General features: G+C 36.3%; 1 protein-coding gene across 1 annotated transcript in view; it reads left to right on the plus strand.

Moving 5' to 3' along the window:
• The window catches only part of HMCN1 (hemicentin 1), a 456859-nt gene that overhangs the window by 195859 nt on the left and 241971 nt on the right, over positions 1 to 19029 (plus strand). Inside the window, 1 exon segment of the mRNA XM_025430103.3 lies at positions 956 to 1231. Coding sequence (XP_025285888.3) covers positions 956 to 1231 — 276 coding nt within the window.

Raw genomic sequence — 19029 nt, forward strand, 5'->3', positions numbered from 1 at the left:
CAGAGTGTACTTTAAAGGGGTGTTTGTATTTATTCTCAAACCTAGAGTAGTATGTGATTCTAGAATGTTGGCAAAATATTTAATTAGTAAGTAGCTTCTGACCACATCTGAAATGTGCAAGCATTATTCAGTACCTTTTGTGTGCATGGCTTTATGTGTACAATTTTATTAAAGGCCTACACCTACTCTTAACTTGACCTTCTTAAGTCAAAATATTCCTCATGCCTCTGGGGGAACATTTGTCATAGGTTGCAGTTGTACTCCTTAATGAGATCGTGACTCTTCTTAAAGCTAATACTATCATACTGAGTGCACTATTGTCTACCATACTTTGTGTCCTCTCTTTAAAACACTAAAGAAGAATCTTTACATTTAAAAAAATCTATAAATGCTATTTTCTTCAAAACTCAAATAAAAATTCTCCTCATTTCGCAATCCTAAATTAGTCTAATCATATCCTTTTGCCATGCCTTTTTGGTTCTCACATCTATAATTTATAAATTTAAACTTCGGTATACTTTGGTATGTAAACAAGCACTGATTTCTTTTTTTTTTTTACACTGAGGATTAAAGGAATTAAAAACACATTATTTGCATGGTGTCTTCAAGTTACAAGTACCCTATGCTATTATTTGCTTTTACAGTAAGATGTTTTAAAATTAGAGAATATTCAAATCTTCAATTAAAGACATGCATTTGAAACTACATGTTTGGCAGATGTGATAAAAATTAGATGGATGATATGTCTTTAAAACATGCACTACTTTTTAAGAATCTTTTAATGAGATGATAACTTTTTTCGGGTCATAGACATATGTATTAATGAATAAGTTCTCTTGTACTGCATCTTCCGTACAAGATTTTCAATACATACTCATTAAATTTTTAAACTACATCTCTAAGTGAGCAAAATGGCTGTTAGGTCTCTTGATTTGAATGTTTTCATTTCACACAGAGCCCCCTCCCATCATCCAAGTGCCTGATAATGTTACAGTCCTTCCTGGAGAAAGAGCAATTTTGACATGTCTCGTCATCAGTGCAGTGGATTACAACCTAACCTGGCAGAGGAATGACAGAGATGCAAGACTGGCAGACCCAGCAAGAATGAGGAGTTTGGCTAACTCCTCATTGGAGCTAAGGACTGTGAAGTTCAATGATGCTGGGGAGTATCAGTGTGTGGTTTCCAATGAAGGAGGATCGTCAGCTGCTTCAGTTTTCCTCACAGTGCAAGGTATGTGCATGTGGTAACTTTGGAGTTATGGTATCTTCCTCTCTTCTTTCTTTGATCTTTATTCCCTTAAGTTGGCCCTCTGAGAATGACAGTGTCTACCCACAACAGTGTTTTGAATGATGGAAGCCTTATGGATCGTAAGTAGACTAAAGCTGACTAAACTGGAAACTAAAACATCACTGACAAATAGATGACTTTTTAAGATAAACACTAGTCCTTTTAAGAGACTTATTTTAAGCAACTGTAAATAGAAACTGTCTCTGGATGGTTTTAATAGTTTTAATTTCTCCAGTCTATCATATGGTTTTCAAAAAAAATCTAAGTGTTTTAGTAATTGGTTTAAAAAAATCCTTCCCAATTTGAGTATTATATTATTTCCAATATAATTAATTTACATTTGTTTATTTATTTATTTTAGAGAGAGAATGTGGGCAGGCAGGGGGAGGGGCAGAGGGAGAGAGAGAATCTCAAGCAGACTCCTCTCTGAGTGTGGAGTGTGACTCCAGGCTCGATTTCACAACCTTGAGATCATGACCTGAGCCAATATCAAGAATGGGCTGCTTAATCCACTGAGCCACCCAGGCGCCCCCCAATTTATTTTGTTTTGTTTTGTTTTATTTTATTTTATTTATTTATTATTTTTTAATATGTTATTTATTGATGATAGAGAGAGAGAGAGAGAGGCAGAGAACAGGCAGAGGGAGAAGCAGGCTCCATACCGGGAGCCCGACACGGGACTCGATCCCAGGCCTCCAGGGTCATGCCCTGGTCCAAAGGCAGGCGCTGAGAACATCTGAGCCACCCAGGGATCCCCCAATTTTATTTTTTTTTTATTTTTATTTTTTTTTAAATTTTTATTTATTTATGATAGTCACATCAGAGAGAGAGAGAGAGGCAGAGACACAGGCAGAGGGAGAAGCAGGCAGGCTCCATGCACTGGGAGCCCGATGTGGGATTCGATCCCGGGTCTCCAGGATCGCGCCCTGGGCCAAAGGCAGGCGCTAAACCGCTGCGCCACCCAGGGATCCCCAATTTTATTTTTTAAATTAAGGTTTAAGATGTTTCTCATCTTGGTGAAATTTTATTAAATATTAGCAAGGTTGTTTTTATCTTATTTATCTTATGCACACAAGTGCTTACTGATAATAAACTAACATAAGCTAGTCTTTAATTATGTCTTTATAGACTAAATGTCTAGGTAGCTTAAAACAGTGTGTTAACCATGTGGTTTACTAGCTACAAATATATATATTCTTCAGGACAATCAAATGAAGATTAGAAACTATTCCAAAGTATCTCTTGGAGTAGAATTGTATTTGGCTTCTAAATGTCTATATATGGGCAGAGAGCCTTAATATAATGAACAAATTACTCTTGGCAGTTCTATGCTCTTAAACTAAAAGATTCAGTTGCTACATCAACAGAATATTTCATTTCAAGTCCTTGATGTGGGAGACTGATTGCATCAGGATTGTGTCTGGCTATTTGGTTATAGTATTAGAAACAACTTTATAACATGCCTGAAGTAACACTCTCAGATGATTTTTTAACAAGGTTATCTAACAGAATGACCATCGCGTCTCAGGGCTAGCACTGAGAACATTAATGGCAGAAAAGTGAAACTACCATGAGAATTAACAAAACGGTTGACATCTGATTCTAGTGTTCTCACTGGTAGTTGAGATATGTCCTGCAATCCGAATGTGTGTCTTTTGTTAGTTGATCTGGTGACTTCTCTAGGGAAACATTGCTTTTGTAAATGGCTCACTGCATTTCCATATGGTAAACTGTCTAGATAATTTGAGTCTGTTCAAGTGGTAACTTGAGTTACCAGAATTTTGAGACTGTTTTTACTAAACTGATTGTTTCGGATAGAATAAAATGCTAATGGACTTCTGAAATTTGATCTTGGTTCTTTACCTGAAGTTTCTTAGAATGAGATTGTAAAATAAAATTGGAGCTTTCCTAGTTTCCCCAGGTTAACTTTTCAATGCATTAGTATTCAATTAGAATTCAATTACAGCAGTGATTCTCAAACTTTCATGGATAAAGAATTATTAAGGAATTTATTTTTTTAAAAAGCGGATTTCTAACCACATATCTAGAGATTCTGATTTCCTAGGCCTAGTGTTAGGGCCTAAGAATCTGCATTAATAAAAGAACTCTCAGGTAGTTTCATGGATAACATTTTCTGAAATAGCATTTGAATCTATTCTACAGAATGAACCCTGTGATCTAGAGAAGTATATCTTTAAAAGAAGCCCTTGACTCTTTTCTTTCTGGAAAAATAGAGTCATTATTATCCAATGATTTAAATAAGTGCTGAGGTAAGATATTTTATGATACACAAAACATAAATACAAAAGACATATGACATTACCTGATTACTGGCTAGTATGTATAATATCTAGTGGTATTGAGTCATTTTATGGCTGTCTAGTTGGCCTTGAGTTTGAGAGGTGAATTGCTATGAAAAAGGACAAATTGCTATTAAAAATCCAACAATACTATATCGTGTTGATGACACTTGTTTAATAAAAAATGAGAGTTCTAGCTAATAGCTCTAGCATTAGTTTATGGTTAACGTACTATTGCAAAGCTATGGATATTGACGAAATAAAGTGTTATACCTAGGGTTATAATTTATGAGAATAAAAGATGCTTGTCAACTAATGACATTGGATCTAAAATTATAACTTAATTTCATTTATATGCAGTAAACTGCTTTTAAAAGCAGAAATAGAAAACAGTTCCAGAAAATTTAAAAAATAAAATAGTTACTTCCACTGAATACACTACTTTAAGAATGATTTTCTTGCTCATACAGGACTCAGTAGCCTAATTCATAGCCTCGTTTACATTTCTTTACTTCCATATGTCCTGTTTGGAAACTACTGCTATCTGGAATAATTTTAGAAGTTAGACATCCATAGTTTACAAAATTTGGGTAGTAGTTTTGAAATATATAATTAGTAAGAATTTTCTGGTTTAAAATAGCATATCTGTAGTTGCTGCAACCTCTTCTCATTAAGAGTAAAATATCAGTAAGGACCTCAGAATGATAAAACCAAAACCCAGTGGCAATTGACAGTAGCAAAACATTTGGGAGGAATTTTATAGCTATTATATATAAGGATTTTTATTTATATATATCTATATATAATATAAATATGCATATGTAATATTTGTATTTAAAGGTCTGTGGAATGAAAATCTCAATCAGTGGCAAATCTTTTTTATGTTCACATGAAAGCTGGCAGGATGGACTTTTTCCTTCTGTTTCATAGTTTGCTCCAAAAAGAGAGTATTACTCTTTAGGAAGCCATATGCTGTCTCCACACATATATTGATAGTAATAACCATCGAGTCAGGAGAATGTGGGACAAGAAGTAGACAGGCAAGCGAGGCCCATGTAGGGAATTGTAACCTGGACATATGTTTGTCTCCAAGTGAAAATATTTGGAAACAAGAGAAACATCGATGGGGGTGTCAACTAAGGATTTTAGAGACAGAAGGTAGCAGAGGGGAGCATCCCAATCTCTGCCTGAAGAGCATTGTAGATGAGAATTGTGCAGGGAGCTGTGCACATCAAACTGTCTCAGCTGCAGAGCTGCAAAGGCAGTTCCACCAGAAGAGAAGTAGCCAAATAATCAAGCTAGGTCTATCCAAATACCTTGTTGACAGACACTGGGTCTGGGTTTGATGTCACCTAATTTGAGGCTGAATAAGCAGAAAACTATCAAACAAAACAGGGAAAAAAGCATTATGCCTGAGAAAAAGATACTGGGGAACAAAACAAGGGGGACATGGCTTAGAAGAAATGGATGCTTCTGAAAGCAGTTTATTCTAAAGACCGAGGGGATGTTTAGTGCCACCAGTGTCTTTCTAAAAGACCTATCTTCCTTTGAGCAGGAGTATATATTGATTTAGGAGGAACTGGCTGAGGTGGCAGGAAAACAAGAAGTATGATGGAATAAGAAAGGATTTGATGGGCAGTCCTGGCCCGGTGGTTTAGCGCTGCCTTCAGCCCAGGGTGTGATCCTGGAGACCAGGGATCAAGTCCCGCATTCAGGCTCCCTGTATGGAGCCTGCTTCTCTCTCTGCCTGTGTCTCTGCCTCTCTCTCTCTCTCTCTGTGTGTGTGTGTGTGTGTCTGTCATGCATAAGTAAATAAATAAATCTTAAAAAAAAGAAAGGATTTGATGTTAAAATGCAATAATATAGTGCAAATCTGAATTAGAGGCATTAACAAGCAGAATTTATATTACATAAAAATAAAATCAGGGATGTGGTGCATAAATTTGAGAAGTTCTTGCAGCATGTTTAAGAAAAGAACTAAGAGTGAATAATATGTTTTTTTAAGGCAGAAATAAAAACCAGAGACTGGAACTTGGAACTTCAAGATTTATAGGTATATGGCATATGTGTGTATATAACAAAGACAAGGGAACCTAAAGAAATAGAAAAAGATATATAATGAGGAAAATTATCCTAGGGAGGAAAACAAAAATTGTCCTGGGTGAGCAAATCAAGTAAGGTCAATGAAGAGAGAATTTCATCTAGACACATCTTGACTGAAATTTCAAAGTATTGACATAAGGAAAAAAACTCCACAAGCATATGTTCGGACTACACCAATATGTTGTAAACTGAGGGATAAAATCAGACTGGCATCAGACTTCTCAGATATGTGAAAGGCTAGAACATAATTGCAATGAGTATTTGTCATGTTTTGGTTCTTAGGGTCTGAACATGTCCTCTAATTTGGGAAGAAATTCTTTATTATCTTAGTGGGAAGTAGAAAGGCAGATGAAATTAGATAATTCCTTTCCCCATCCTAGAATCAGCCACTCCAATGCTCCCAGTGGAACTTTAACTCTTGTTTAGATCATGGGCACTTAAAAGACTTCAAGTTTGGCAGGATCATGACTTTTTGAGTACAGCAGTAGCAGAAGCAAGTGTCCTAGTAGTGCTTTTCCATCATTCTCATCTCCTTTCATGACATTAAACTCATTATCAATTTACCAGAGGATCCTTGAGAACCAACACAGATCCTAGAAGCTATGGCTGTTTGAATCAGTCACATAATGAACATGAGAGTATGTTAATGCGTTGATATACTTCTTTCTTCATGAGAATTCCTCACTGTAGAGGTAATGGTATAATTAAACCCAGGAAATTCTTCCGAAAGGGGATTCCCTCAAGTCGGGTTCACAATACACAAAAGTCTGGCTAGTCAAACATATAAACAAATTGAATCCACTCACAGTTAAGCCAGGAAGGGGGAAAAAAACCAATTAGATTGATAGAAGCAAAAATGTCAATATGAGATTTTGGAGGCAATAGAACTATGAATGACCTTCTTTCTTATGTTTCTCTGTACTTTAAAAAAAAGTATTTAATAGGAATGTATTATAGTTTGTGACATAGCATTTAAAATTTTTGAGAGTGCCCACCTTTTATTGGAGGATTGAATTCTGTATGGGTAATGTATTTTCTTTCTTTGCTAAATATCCCATAAATTTGCTTTATCACTTTTATATTTAAGATAATTAAGATATAGGGATACCTGGTGGCTCAGTGGTTGAGCGTCTGCCTTGGGCTCAGGGTGTGATCTCCAGGTCCTGGGATCGAGTCCCGCATCGGGCTTCTCACAGGGAGCCTACTTCTCCCTCTGTCTATGTCTGCCTCTCTTTCTGTGTCTCTTGTGAATAAATGAATAAAATCTTAAAATAATTAAGATGTAATTAAGAAAGTTAAGGAGTGTAAAAATAAATAATAATTAAATTAAGAAATAATGCCTCCCCCCCAAAAAAAGAAGTAATGCCTCTCAGTGTCAAGTTAGTACTTTTATCAGTATGAAAATTCATATTTAGGAACGCCTGGGTGGCTCAGCTGTTGATTATCAGTCTTCGGCTCAGGGCTTGGTCCCAAAGTTCCGGGATCAAGTCCCACATCGGGCTCCCTGCGAGGAGCTTGCTTCTCCCTCTGCCTGTGTCTTTGCCTCTCTCTGTGTGTATCTCATGAATAAATAAATAAAATCTTTTTAAAAAAATTCATATTTGAAAGTTCAAGGGTCTGGAATTTATAGGATTATATTATAGAAGTAACTGTATTAAAAATTATTTCTGAAGCAGGAGCACCTGGGTGGCTGAGTCGTTTAAGCATCTGATTCTTGATTTTGGCTCAGGTCATAATCTCAGAATCATGAGATCAGACCTCACATTGGGCTCCAGGCTCCGTGCTGGGTGTAGAGCCTGCTTAAGATGCTCTCTTTCCCTTGTCCCCTCTCATGTGTGCTCTCTCTTTCTCCCTCTCTCTCTCAAAAAAGTTAAGTTAAAAAATCCTTTCTGAAGCAAAGTGAGGTCAAGCAAAAAGAATAAATGCAGGATTTCAGTTAATAATTAAATTAGGTTCCCTATACCGAATAGCCCAGTAAAAGAGCCATGACAATCTCTTCAGTCTTTCCCTTTGCAAACTTTTCACAGAAATAAATTGTGATTTATAGAAGTCCATATCCATGTTGGAATAATGAAAACTGCTTTTAATTAGCTTATCTCTTTTCCTAGACATTTTGATAAATCAGAGTCTTGCTAGTTAAGCTTTTAGTTTTTGAAAGTTGACCTGAGACATGTATACGTCTGTTTTACATATTAGTGGCATCCTTGTGGGTTTCATTTAAATGAGATGAAACCATATACTTAACGCTAAATCATTACTCGCTTCAAAAGTTACTTGATGAGATGAGTACTGGGTGTTATACTATATGTTGGCAAATTGAATTTAAAAAAATAAATAAGGCTTTAAAAAAAAGTTAATTGTATTCATTGCCTTGGTTGTTTGATGTCCCAGTATGAATCAGCACAAATGAATAAAATGCTTTGTTAAAATACTGGTATTTGTTGATTTCTGTACTATGGATCTAATAAGGAGTGAGTTGGAGGGCTTTAGATTTGAAGACAAATAATCTAATGAAATTTTGCATCAAGTAAACACTGCAGTGATATACAAGGAATGTGCAGTTTTCCATTGAAGTATTTGCTTTCCTAGTTATTCCAATGGTGACTGTAAACTTAGGAAAAGTTTAATGTTTACTTACTTTATCTGATGAATATATTCTAATGACTCCATGGTTAGGGGCAAGCTTCTGTTATAATACAATCCAGTTCTACTCAATAAAATGTATAGATCTTCCTTGACTTATGATTGGGTTATGTAACTCCTACTGGCTTGCCGTACGTTACACAGCCAGCAAGTGACACAGCCCAGATCTGAGCTGTGTGTTTCCATTGTTCTGCATCATATGCAGAAATGTTGATGCATGCTATTAGCAGGCCTTAGGTACAAGTATAGTAAGATAAAATTAAAAAAGGGTTCTTGGATATGTATAGAAAAGTGAGAGTACTGATTTTTTTTTTTTTTAATAGGAAGTTACAAATGTCTGCAGGTTTCTGTGTCATGGGTCAAGAATCTCGGGAAATCTGAGCATTGTGTGTAATGATGATTTAGAGAAATCATTGCTTGGGGCAGCCCCAATGGCTTAGCGGTTTAGTGCCGCCTTCAGCCTAGGGTATGATCCTGGAGGCCCAGGATCGAGTCCCACGCCAGGCTCCCTGCATGGAGCCTGCTTCTCCCTCTGCCTGTGTCTCTGCTTTTCTCTCTCTCTCTCTCTCTCTCTCTGTTTCTAATAAATAAGTAAGTAAATAAATAAATAAATAAATAAATAAATAAAATCTTTAAAAAAATAGAAATCACTGCTTGATTTTAATGCCCTACCCCTCCCTTAATCATTCCTTCTCTGGTGCTTTATAGGGTAGACCAGGTAAATCCTTTGACTGAAGTTCTGGTACAGAAGCTGATAAGGAGTAGTCTAGAGGAGAGAGAACTATAAATATCTTTCCAAATAGGCACACAGAGAAAATGTGAGATGACTAAACCTTAACTCTGTAAAGGCAAGACCCAGTTTTTTTCAGTTTTGTGTCTTTAGTGCCTTTAGCATGTAGTATCGCATGAATGCCTATTTGTGGGAAGTCTGAATGAGAAGTAGAGTGTTTAGGCAGGGCAACTTTGGCCAACCCTGAAAAATACGTAATAGCACATACTAAAAAATTATTTGATGTAAATTTCCCCTGAACATTTAATAATGTTAGAGTTATTATTCTATAAGTTAATTATCCAATTAAAATAAGTTAGGTTTCTACAGATTAGATTTTATAATATAGGGAAAACATAGTAACTTGCTATTTTTAGGTGGGAGGAAAGGGATGTGGTATTTGACTATTATGAATCAAAATTGAATTAGCTCTTAGTACTTATTGCTTCATTGCAGAAAGATATAGGTTAGGAGCATGTGGTTGAGAGTGTAAAACTAAGGGATAATCATTATAATGATGGACTCTTCACTTAGCTATATCCTACAGCACCATTTATATAATAGTACTGTCACAGGTATACTTTTCCCCATAGTAATTAAACAAATACTGAAACATGAAGTGCCTTGACTAAAAACACAGGTCTGCCAAGAGCCAGGGCTGGTATCTTATTTGTTCATTTGTTTAAACTTTTATTCATTCGTTTATGTATTTGCCAAAACTTTAAATGTCAGATATTGTGCTCCTCGCTGAGGATATAAGTGAAGATAAAATGGCATCCTTCCCCTCAATAAGCTTATAATATCAGAAAAGAAATAAGTAAATTAAATTAATAAATATTTATGCAGAGTGATAAGAACTTCACAAGGGTGCTATACTCAGCAGCTTTAATTCTGTCTCAGTGATGAGTAGATGTTGAGAAGGGCTTCACACAGGACATGGTGCCTGTGGTGTCTGTCTGGTAGAATATATAAGTCAGCATTTCCCAGGTAGGGATCAGGAAAGCCTTCCTAGATGGAGAAAATTATATGTGTGAAGCCACAGAAGAATGAGGACACAGCAGTGTGGGCTTGTTCGGAGTAGAGGGTCCAGCTGAATAGGGACATCTGTCCCCAAGATGGTGTGATTTTCTTTTTCCTGCTATCTTCAGGATCCTTTTCATATAATAGTAGAAGAATCATTCAGGTTTGTGGTTTTGTGATGTTGTGATGCTCAGAAAGAAAAAAAAAGAAAAAGAAGGAGAGGAAGAAAGAAAAAGGAAACCACTCCAGGGGTGGGGGGAGGGGGGAGTGGTTGCAGAGATACTCTGCAAGGTTTGGGCTGGATAAGGAAAGAAGAGAAGGTTAAAGCATGGTCTGATAAATTGGAATAAGAAGTGTCAGAGGAGTTTTGGTTATGATGAAGTCAGGGAAGGAAAAAATGGGAGTCAGGAAGTGACAGCTGGACGGATGGGAGGTTCTGAACCTCAAATTGAACTTTGAAGGATAAGTTTCTTTCAATTGCATTGTGGGTTGCTTTTCCTGATAAGATAACTAAAGTAGCAAATGAGTTTGTCTAGCAAAATAAATTAGCTGCCAGATAATTCTTTCCTTCAGGAGGTGCTATGTAGATCTACTTTTATGTGCTTTTGATTCTGTGAGTGTTGCATATTTTATGAAATTATCCCCTTTTTGAGTACCATAACCCCTTTTTAAAAAAAGACTTTTTAAAGAGTAGTTTTAGGTTCACAGCAAAGTTGAGAGGAGGTTACAGAGATTGCTCATAGACTCCCTGTCCCTGCATATGTGCTGCTTCTGCATTATCAGCATACCCACGCCAGAGTGTACATCTGTTACAGTTGATGAACTTGCATTGACACACATCATAATCACCCAAAACCCATAGTTTACATTAGGATTTACTCTTAGTGTTGTACATTCTGTGGTTCCTGACTAATGTATAATGGCGTGTACCCGTCATTGTAGCACCATACAGAGTCTTTATTAGCACTACCCCAAAAAGCCTCTGCACTCTCTCTATTCATCTCTACCTTGCACCCTCCTAACCCCTAGAAAACCACTTATCTTTTTATTGTCTCCATAGTTGTGCCATTTCCAAAATGTCTAATAATTGGAATCGTAACTAGATTGACTTCTTTCACTTAGCAAGATGCATTTAAGGTTCCTCCATGTCTCTTTCATAACTTATTAGTTTATTTCTTTTTTAAAAAATATTTTAATTACTTGAGAGAGAGTGAGCACACACACAAGCAGGGGGAGGGGCAGAGGGAGAAGCTGACTTCCCACTGAGCAGGGAGCCAGATGTGGGGCTTGATCCCAGGACTCTGGAATCATGACCTGACCTAAGCTAAAGGAAGACGCTTAACCAACTGAGCCACCCGGGAGCCCTGATAGCACATTTCTTTTTACCCCTAAATAATACCGCATTGTCTGGATGTACATAACCAACTTTTGATCGTCAAAAGATCATCCTTGCCATAGTTGTGTCTGGATCAGAAGATATATGTGTATATATATGTAAAGCTTTAATAACGTTTTTCTTTCTTTTCTTTTTTTTTTTGTAAGATTTTATTTATTTGTTCACGAGAGACACAGAGAGAGAGAGAGAGGCAGAGACACAGGCAGAGGGAGAAGCAGGCTCCATGCGGGGAGCCCGATGTGGGACTCGATTCCGGGACTCCAGGATCATGCCCTGAGCCGAAGGCAGACGCTTAACTGCTGAGCCACCCAGGTGTCCCAACAATAGCATTTTTCTAATATACCATGAATAATGCTAATTATGATTTGGCAACCTCCCCCTTTTTCCCAAGTTGAAGAAGCATGGCCTTCCTCTATTATTTGGAAATTCTGTGATTTTGGAAAATTGTGATAAAGAGAGCCAAGTAAAGAAAAGGTAATGCAAAAGTCAATCTAGTCATTATTTAATTGAAGATTTTCTAAATAAGAAAGAAAAAGACAAAATTCTTTCCTTCTTATCAATCTTGTTTATTCTCTTACTCTGTTTTGGTGAATAACCCAAAGAAGTTCCTGAATTCATGAGTTTTTGTTATTGTTAAGGAAAGAAAAAATACAGTTTTGTATGGAAACCATATTAATGTAGAAATAACTTTATACTGGGAATTACTTCAAAATGGATATAAGCAACAAACATTTGCTACATATACATGTCCTTATATCTTATATTGGTAAAATAAAAATTGTAGATTTTTATGAAATCTTCATGCATATTTGCCATCAGTATTTTTCATTAAAATAGAATTTAACCAGGCAGCCCGAGTGGCTTAGCGGTTTAGCGCTGCCTTCGGCCCAGGGTGTGATCCTGGAGACCCAGGATCGAGTCCCATGTCAGGTTCCAGCATGGAGCCTGCTTCTCCCTCTGCCTATGTCTCTGCCTCTTTCTCTCTCTGTGTCTCTCATGAATAAATAAAATCTTTCAAAAATAGAATTTAACCTCTATTTATCATTGTCTATCTGAAATTACTCTCCTTTTATTAATTGAATTTCCTAGCCATATTGGTGTTTGAATGTGGGATGTTTTTTACAAATCCAGCATTTAACTGTCAAGATTTAGTCCATGCCTATGTGTTTTATTGCCAATGTACCACCTACTGATAAATCAATGAATAAATGACCTCTCAGATTCAACAGACCTTCTGTCTTGGCCAGCACTGTCTTATAGAACTTTATACAATGATAAAAGTGTTGTATACCTGTGCTGTTCCGTGTGTGTGTGGCACTTGAGCACTTGAAATATGACTAATGCTCCTAAAGGAACTTGTTTTTGAAATATGATCTAGTTTTAGATAATTTAAAATTTAATTTAAATAGAAATGTGAAGGTACACCTGGATGGCTCTGTTGGTTAAATGTCTGACTCTTGATTTTGGCTTAGGTCATGAGTCACACTGGGTGATTAAGATTCTCTCTCTACCTCTGTCGCTGCCCCTCACCCCTCCCTCTCAAAAAAGAAATAAAGTAAAAATAAAAATAAATAGACATGTGGCTAGTGGCTACCATATTGGATAACACAACTCTAGTCTTTTCCAAAGAAAAAAGAAAAGCAGAAATATCAAGAGCAGAAGTCTTAGGAAACTTATTGTAGCTGCCATGTAGATTAACCACTATCATAATTCATTGGAATTATTGCCATTCAGGAATAATTCTGCTTTGGAAAAGTTGTAGCCGTTTCTTCATATTTCCATTGATGAGATATCATTTGGAAATATGCATTTGATTCCAAATCTTTGGGATTTCAGTGGCCTTTGCCTCTTTCTCCAGGCAGTTGGTCTCTGTTCTTGTTTGTTTGGTTGATTGGTTGGCTTTTAGTTTTCATCCTTTGCTCTTTGGAAGGAATCCCTGGCCATTTTTATGAGAGCTTTCTAGTAGGCATGGAAAAACTTTAAAAATGTTAAAATGTATTCCATTAACAATTCCACTCACTGAAAATTAAAGAGAAGTTAAATGAGCGAGCACATCTGTCTATTGTAAATCATTCTTAGTGAAATTCTGTTACTCTTGGAAGTAATGCCTTTTCAAACAATGTCAGTATGTTTTGAATACACTGATTGGGCTAAATCACTAGGTACACATCTTTTGGGAGAGAACATGGCTACTAATTATAATTCTCAGAAGGCTCAGTGATAGTTATTATGTAACTTTTTGAAGTTAGCTTTTTCTTCAGTAAACACATATCTAGAAAATCAGAGATCCTGTAAAATATGTTTTACAGTCTGCACAACTCAATAGAAATTAGGTTTGATAAAGACTAATTATTTCCCAATTTCTCATGTAGCGTTGCTTGATATTAGATCATCCAACATATTATCCACAATGAAAAAAAAAAGTATTGAGGATCAGTTGTAAATCTGTTCTGTTTTCAAATATATGAATCAATTAAGTGGGCTGAATGTAGGTTTTTAACTATCCCCCAAACAAGGATATTTACTTAGATTTTATTGTGAGAACTATAGTTTAAAAAAGAAACTTAATACTAAAAACTACTTCATGGAGTATCTTCTGATCAGGATCTTAATTCCTCATTACATGAAATTATCACTAGGAACATTTAGAAGCTTGAGAATCTTCCATCACAGGGATCAATTGACAGCCCTGAAATACTTTTTTTTTTTTTTTTCAAAATGTAATTCAGTACCTTTTAAACAAAAACAATTGGCAATTGGTTGCTCCACTAGGTAACTTTTGGACACATATCCTTTTGGGGGAGGCTAAGTAAAGCTTCTAAAACATTCTAACCTAATTTCTTTTAAACACTGAAAGTTACTGAGATAAAAATCCTTTCTTGCCTGATTCTGTTAATCTAATTGCTTTCTGGGGTAGTGAAAGCACTAGACCAGGAGTCAAGGTACTTGGGATCTATTTTAAGGAATCATGCCTTTTTTCTTTCTTTCACTATTTGTGCTCCTTCCCCCAGACCACACAAACACAGTGCATCAGTTTTTAAAATTGAATTTACAATACCATTTTCATGTATGGACATATTGGGACATGTTTTCTATGGCTAGAATAATTGAATACTTGAGAATGCTGTTTGGGATCAGTGTGAATGAGCTAATGTGAAATTTAGAGTTCAGATGGAATTATCCTAGATGTAATTATATGTTTAGGTCTGTGTGCCTCCCATTTTCCCTATGCATGGTCAGTTCAGTTTTTCACTGTCTCCCAAACATTCTCTTCCTTGTATAATACCCTTACCCATCTTGCATGTCACATGTCTAAACTATTGAAATCCTCTTTTAATGGGCTTCTTTCTTTTGTTCTCTCACTTTTTTTTTTTTTTTTTTTACGATTTTACTTATTTATTCATGAGAGACACAGAAAGAGAGAGGCAGAAACATAGGCAGAGAGAGAAGCAGACTCCATGCAGGGAACCCAATGCGGGACTCAATCCTGGGACTCTAGGATCATGCCCTAGGCCGAAGGCAGGCGCTTAACCACTAAGACACCCAGGTGTCCCTTGTTCTCTTACTTTAAAGATTTTATTTATTTATTTATTTATTCATGAAAGACAGAGAGAGAGAGAGAGAGAGGCAGAGACACAGGCAGAGGGAGAAGCAGGCTCCATGCAGGGAGCCCTTCGCAGGACTCGATCCTGGGACTCCAGGATTGTGCCCTGGGACAAAGGCAGGTGCCAAACCGCTGAGCCACCCAGGGATCCCCTGTTCTCTTACTTTTATTCATAGTATAACCAGATGAATTTTCCCTAAATATTGTTTTAAATCTCCATGCATTAGAACCTTTCTGTTGTTTCTTAATTACCCCAGAATAAAATTTACAAACCTCAGCCCTGCTCAAACTGACTCTTCCATAATACTTCTAACACTTTATCTTCAGTCTTTATCCTCATAATACAATTTATGGTGAAAAAAAATGTTTCCTTTCAATATATGGATACTATTTAAGGGAATCAGATATTCATACATCCTTTCCTTTATTCCTGTTTCTTTAATATTAGTAACTAAATATTTGAACTTGTTATTAAGGCCTCACATCTAATTACAAATTGAAAGTTTCTCTACTTATTTATTTATTACTTATTGCCATAAAACATTACTGATTTATTACTTATTGCCATAAAACATTATTGATGCTGCTAAATTTTGCGTGTCAGAGCAGTACTCCGGGAGATAATTTTTAGTGTGTGTATGAGTTTTGAATTTTTTTGGTATTGAATTTCTCAAAAGGATGGCTAGATACTACTTTTGTCTCATCTTCATGCTCCAGAACTGATTTTCTGGTAGGCCACTGAATGCTTCCTCTGACAGGCTCTGTGTCCATTATACTTTCAGTGGATTCTACATCATTCCCATTCTGATTCTGTGACCTACATCATAGACTTGTTTTGACTTTAATGTTTCTTATCTAAATCCTACCTGTGATGTGAATTTCCTTTTATAAACCATCTTCTCTCTCCCATCCAGGTATTAATGAGGCCCAACCCTGCTTACCTTCTGAGATCAGATGTGATTAGGTGTGTTGAGGGTAGTACGGCCATAAACTAAATCGCCTTCTTTCTGAATATTGGTTGGTCTCTTTGTGCTGGTTTCTGTAGAACTTTTGTTTTTAATGCCACGTAGTTTTGCACTTAATCACCATCAATTCCATGTGTCTAGTTGTTTTTCCCCAATATACTGAGGTACTTTTTGACTGCCCCCTCTCTTTTTGTCCGCAGTGCCTTGCACAAAGGAGAAAACACAATTGCACCTAATAGATGTGCATTCCTTAATTTCTGAATGGACCTTGAAGTAATAATAAGATTATAGGGAAGATTTGGGTCACTAACCTTATCCTTCATGTTTCCATATTAATTTCAGTGGCTTGAGTCACATCAGCAATTTTATTTTATTTAATTTTTTAATGAGAGAGCAAAAGAGCACATGCACATGTGAGCAGGGCAGGAGGATGGGCAGAAAGAGAAGGAGAGAGAAAATCCTGCATAGGTTCCACACTCCAGACTGGACCTGGGACTTGATCCCAGGACCCTGAGATCATGACGTGAGCTGAAATCAATGGTTGGGCATTTAACCAACTCAGCCATCTCAGTGCCCCAACAATTTTGGATTTCATTTATATAGGTACTTTCTTTTTCAGTTGCAGCACATGCCAGCATAGTACTTCTTACATGTAAAACCATATTTCGTAACAAAGTGTGATAATTATCTTAGGAAAAATTTATAGGCATTTTTAAAGTATTGTTTAGTTGTTCCTAATTAAAAATTATATCATAGGTGAAAGTTTGGCAAAATTTTCTGAAATAGGCTAAAGCAATATATCAATTTAAAGTGACAGTGGCTGCTAAATTTCTACATGCTTGTACTGGCCAGGCTTAGAGGTAGAAGTTAGGATAAGTGGGGTGGTATTCATAACACAGTATGAGTTTTGTTTAAAACATACTATCTTTTTGTTTATTTGGGGACAAGAAACAAATCTATTGATTTCATTAGCTGCTCCTTTATGAGGAGGACTTTTATTTTTTTATTATTTTTTATGAGGAATTTTAAAGGTAAAGATGAATATGAAAGTCCTGGTTAAATTTTTTAGCATATTCCATGGATAGCTGACATTTCTTCTGCAATCGCATGCTGCCACATGGAAATCAAAGGGCCTGACAAGGTTTCCTTTCCTTTGCCATGTTATGTCTGTATGAACATTAGAAGTATTAATTTGTTTTCTGTGGTGTCAGGAAAGGGTGGATGTCTGTCACTAATTAGTTCACGTCACCAGGGAGAGTATTGCAGTAAAAAAGGAAATATTTCTCAAGATGATTGATGAAGTTAAGTCTCTAATGACCAGAATTACTTCACTAAGTATGAAATTGATATTACCATAACCATATGCTCATTACATCATCACAACTACTTTTTAATGAGTGCCAGGTGACATAGGTATTAGCATGGTTTTTTTTTTTAAATCAGTCAAATATGGAAAAGCTAAATTTATCTATTTTTATTGAAATTTCCAATAAATTTTAGGTATCTAGAAACATCTCAAATTTCAGAAGAATCAAATAAGATATATTTAGTATTATTTATTAGAGGATGTGTAATCTAAATATGCAAGTATGAGAATTGTGATCAAGTTTCATTTGTAAGTGCCTAGCTAACACATATATACACACTTATTTTAAATACTATAGTACTTATTTTATCATCCTTTGTCATACTTTACTATTTAATGGAAAACTGATAATAGCAAAAATCACATAGTGCCTACTCTGCACCAGGAATCGTTCCAAGTGTTTTATGTATGTTAATTTAGCTAATCTACAATAACCCTGTGAGTTATTGTCCCTATTAAGATATAAACTGGACACCATGGATTATTTATTAGGTGCTTGCTCTATAAAATGGCAGTGGCACTTCATAGAGTTGTGGGAAATAAATGATAGGTCTAGAGTTAGACATCTACCATATAACAAGCGTTCAGTAATTTTGGTCACATTCTTATTTCAAGAACTAACCACCAGAAAGAGATTTTTTTTAAAGATTTATTTATTTATGATAGACAAAGGGGGGGAGGGCAGAGACACAGGATGGGGGAGTAGCAGGCTCTGTGCCAGGAGCCCGACGTGGGACTCGACTGCGGGACTCCAGGATCGCGCCCTGGGCCAAAGGCAGGCGCTAAACCACTGAACCACCCAGGGATCCCCCCAGAAAGAGATTTAATCCCTAGTTTGTATGTAATTTGTTTTGTATATTCTGTGAGTTCTCTGTGGTTATAAAGTACCTGAAAATTGTAGATATACTCAATAAATGTTTTGTTTGAATATGGTTGAGTAGAGATGAGACGATTGTTGATTTATGTGAGAGAATGAAAACACAAAGAAACTTGCCCAAGTACTCTAAATATACCAGTAGTGAAAAATATTTTAAAGTATTGCTTAGGTAATTCAAAGCATTACCATTATCTGATATAATTTATTGATGATAATTAAATCATTTTGAAGAGAAGGCCCCTTTGGTCTTTTTGAGAATGTCCTACCAGAGGCATTATAATAGCAACAAGTCAGACCCAGCTGACCATTAACAAGAAATATGCCTTGTGAGTGTGAAGATGACATTGGAGATTTGCAAGAGTTAGGCTTGATTTTATCTTCTTCAGTCTTTGGAATCAGAGTAATGGCTGTTTTCTTTTCTTTTCCTTTTTTTTTAAGATTTTATTTATTTATTCATGAGAGAGAGAGAGAGAGGGAGAGAAAGATAGAGAGGCAGAGAGGCAGAGGGAGAAGCAGGCTCCATGCAGGGAGCCCAACATGGGACTCGATCCCGGGTCTCCAGGATCACACCCTGGGCCGAAGGTGGTGCTAAACCACTGAACCACCCAGGCTGCCCATGGCTATTTTCATGGCCATTTAGAATTCATTTTGCTAGCCTGACCATTCATAATGTGTTAAAACACCTAAGTCTTAAAGTA

The sequence above is a fragment of the Canis lupus genome, chromosome 7, assembly GCF_003254725.2.
Source record: "Canis lupus dingo isolate Sandy chromosome 7, ASM325472v2, whole genome shotgun sequence".
NCBI classification, from domain to species: Eukaryota; Metazoa; Chordata; class Mammalia; order Carnivora; family Canidae; genus Canis; species Canis lupus.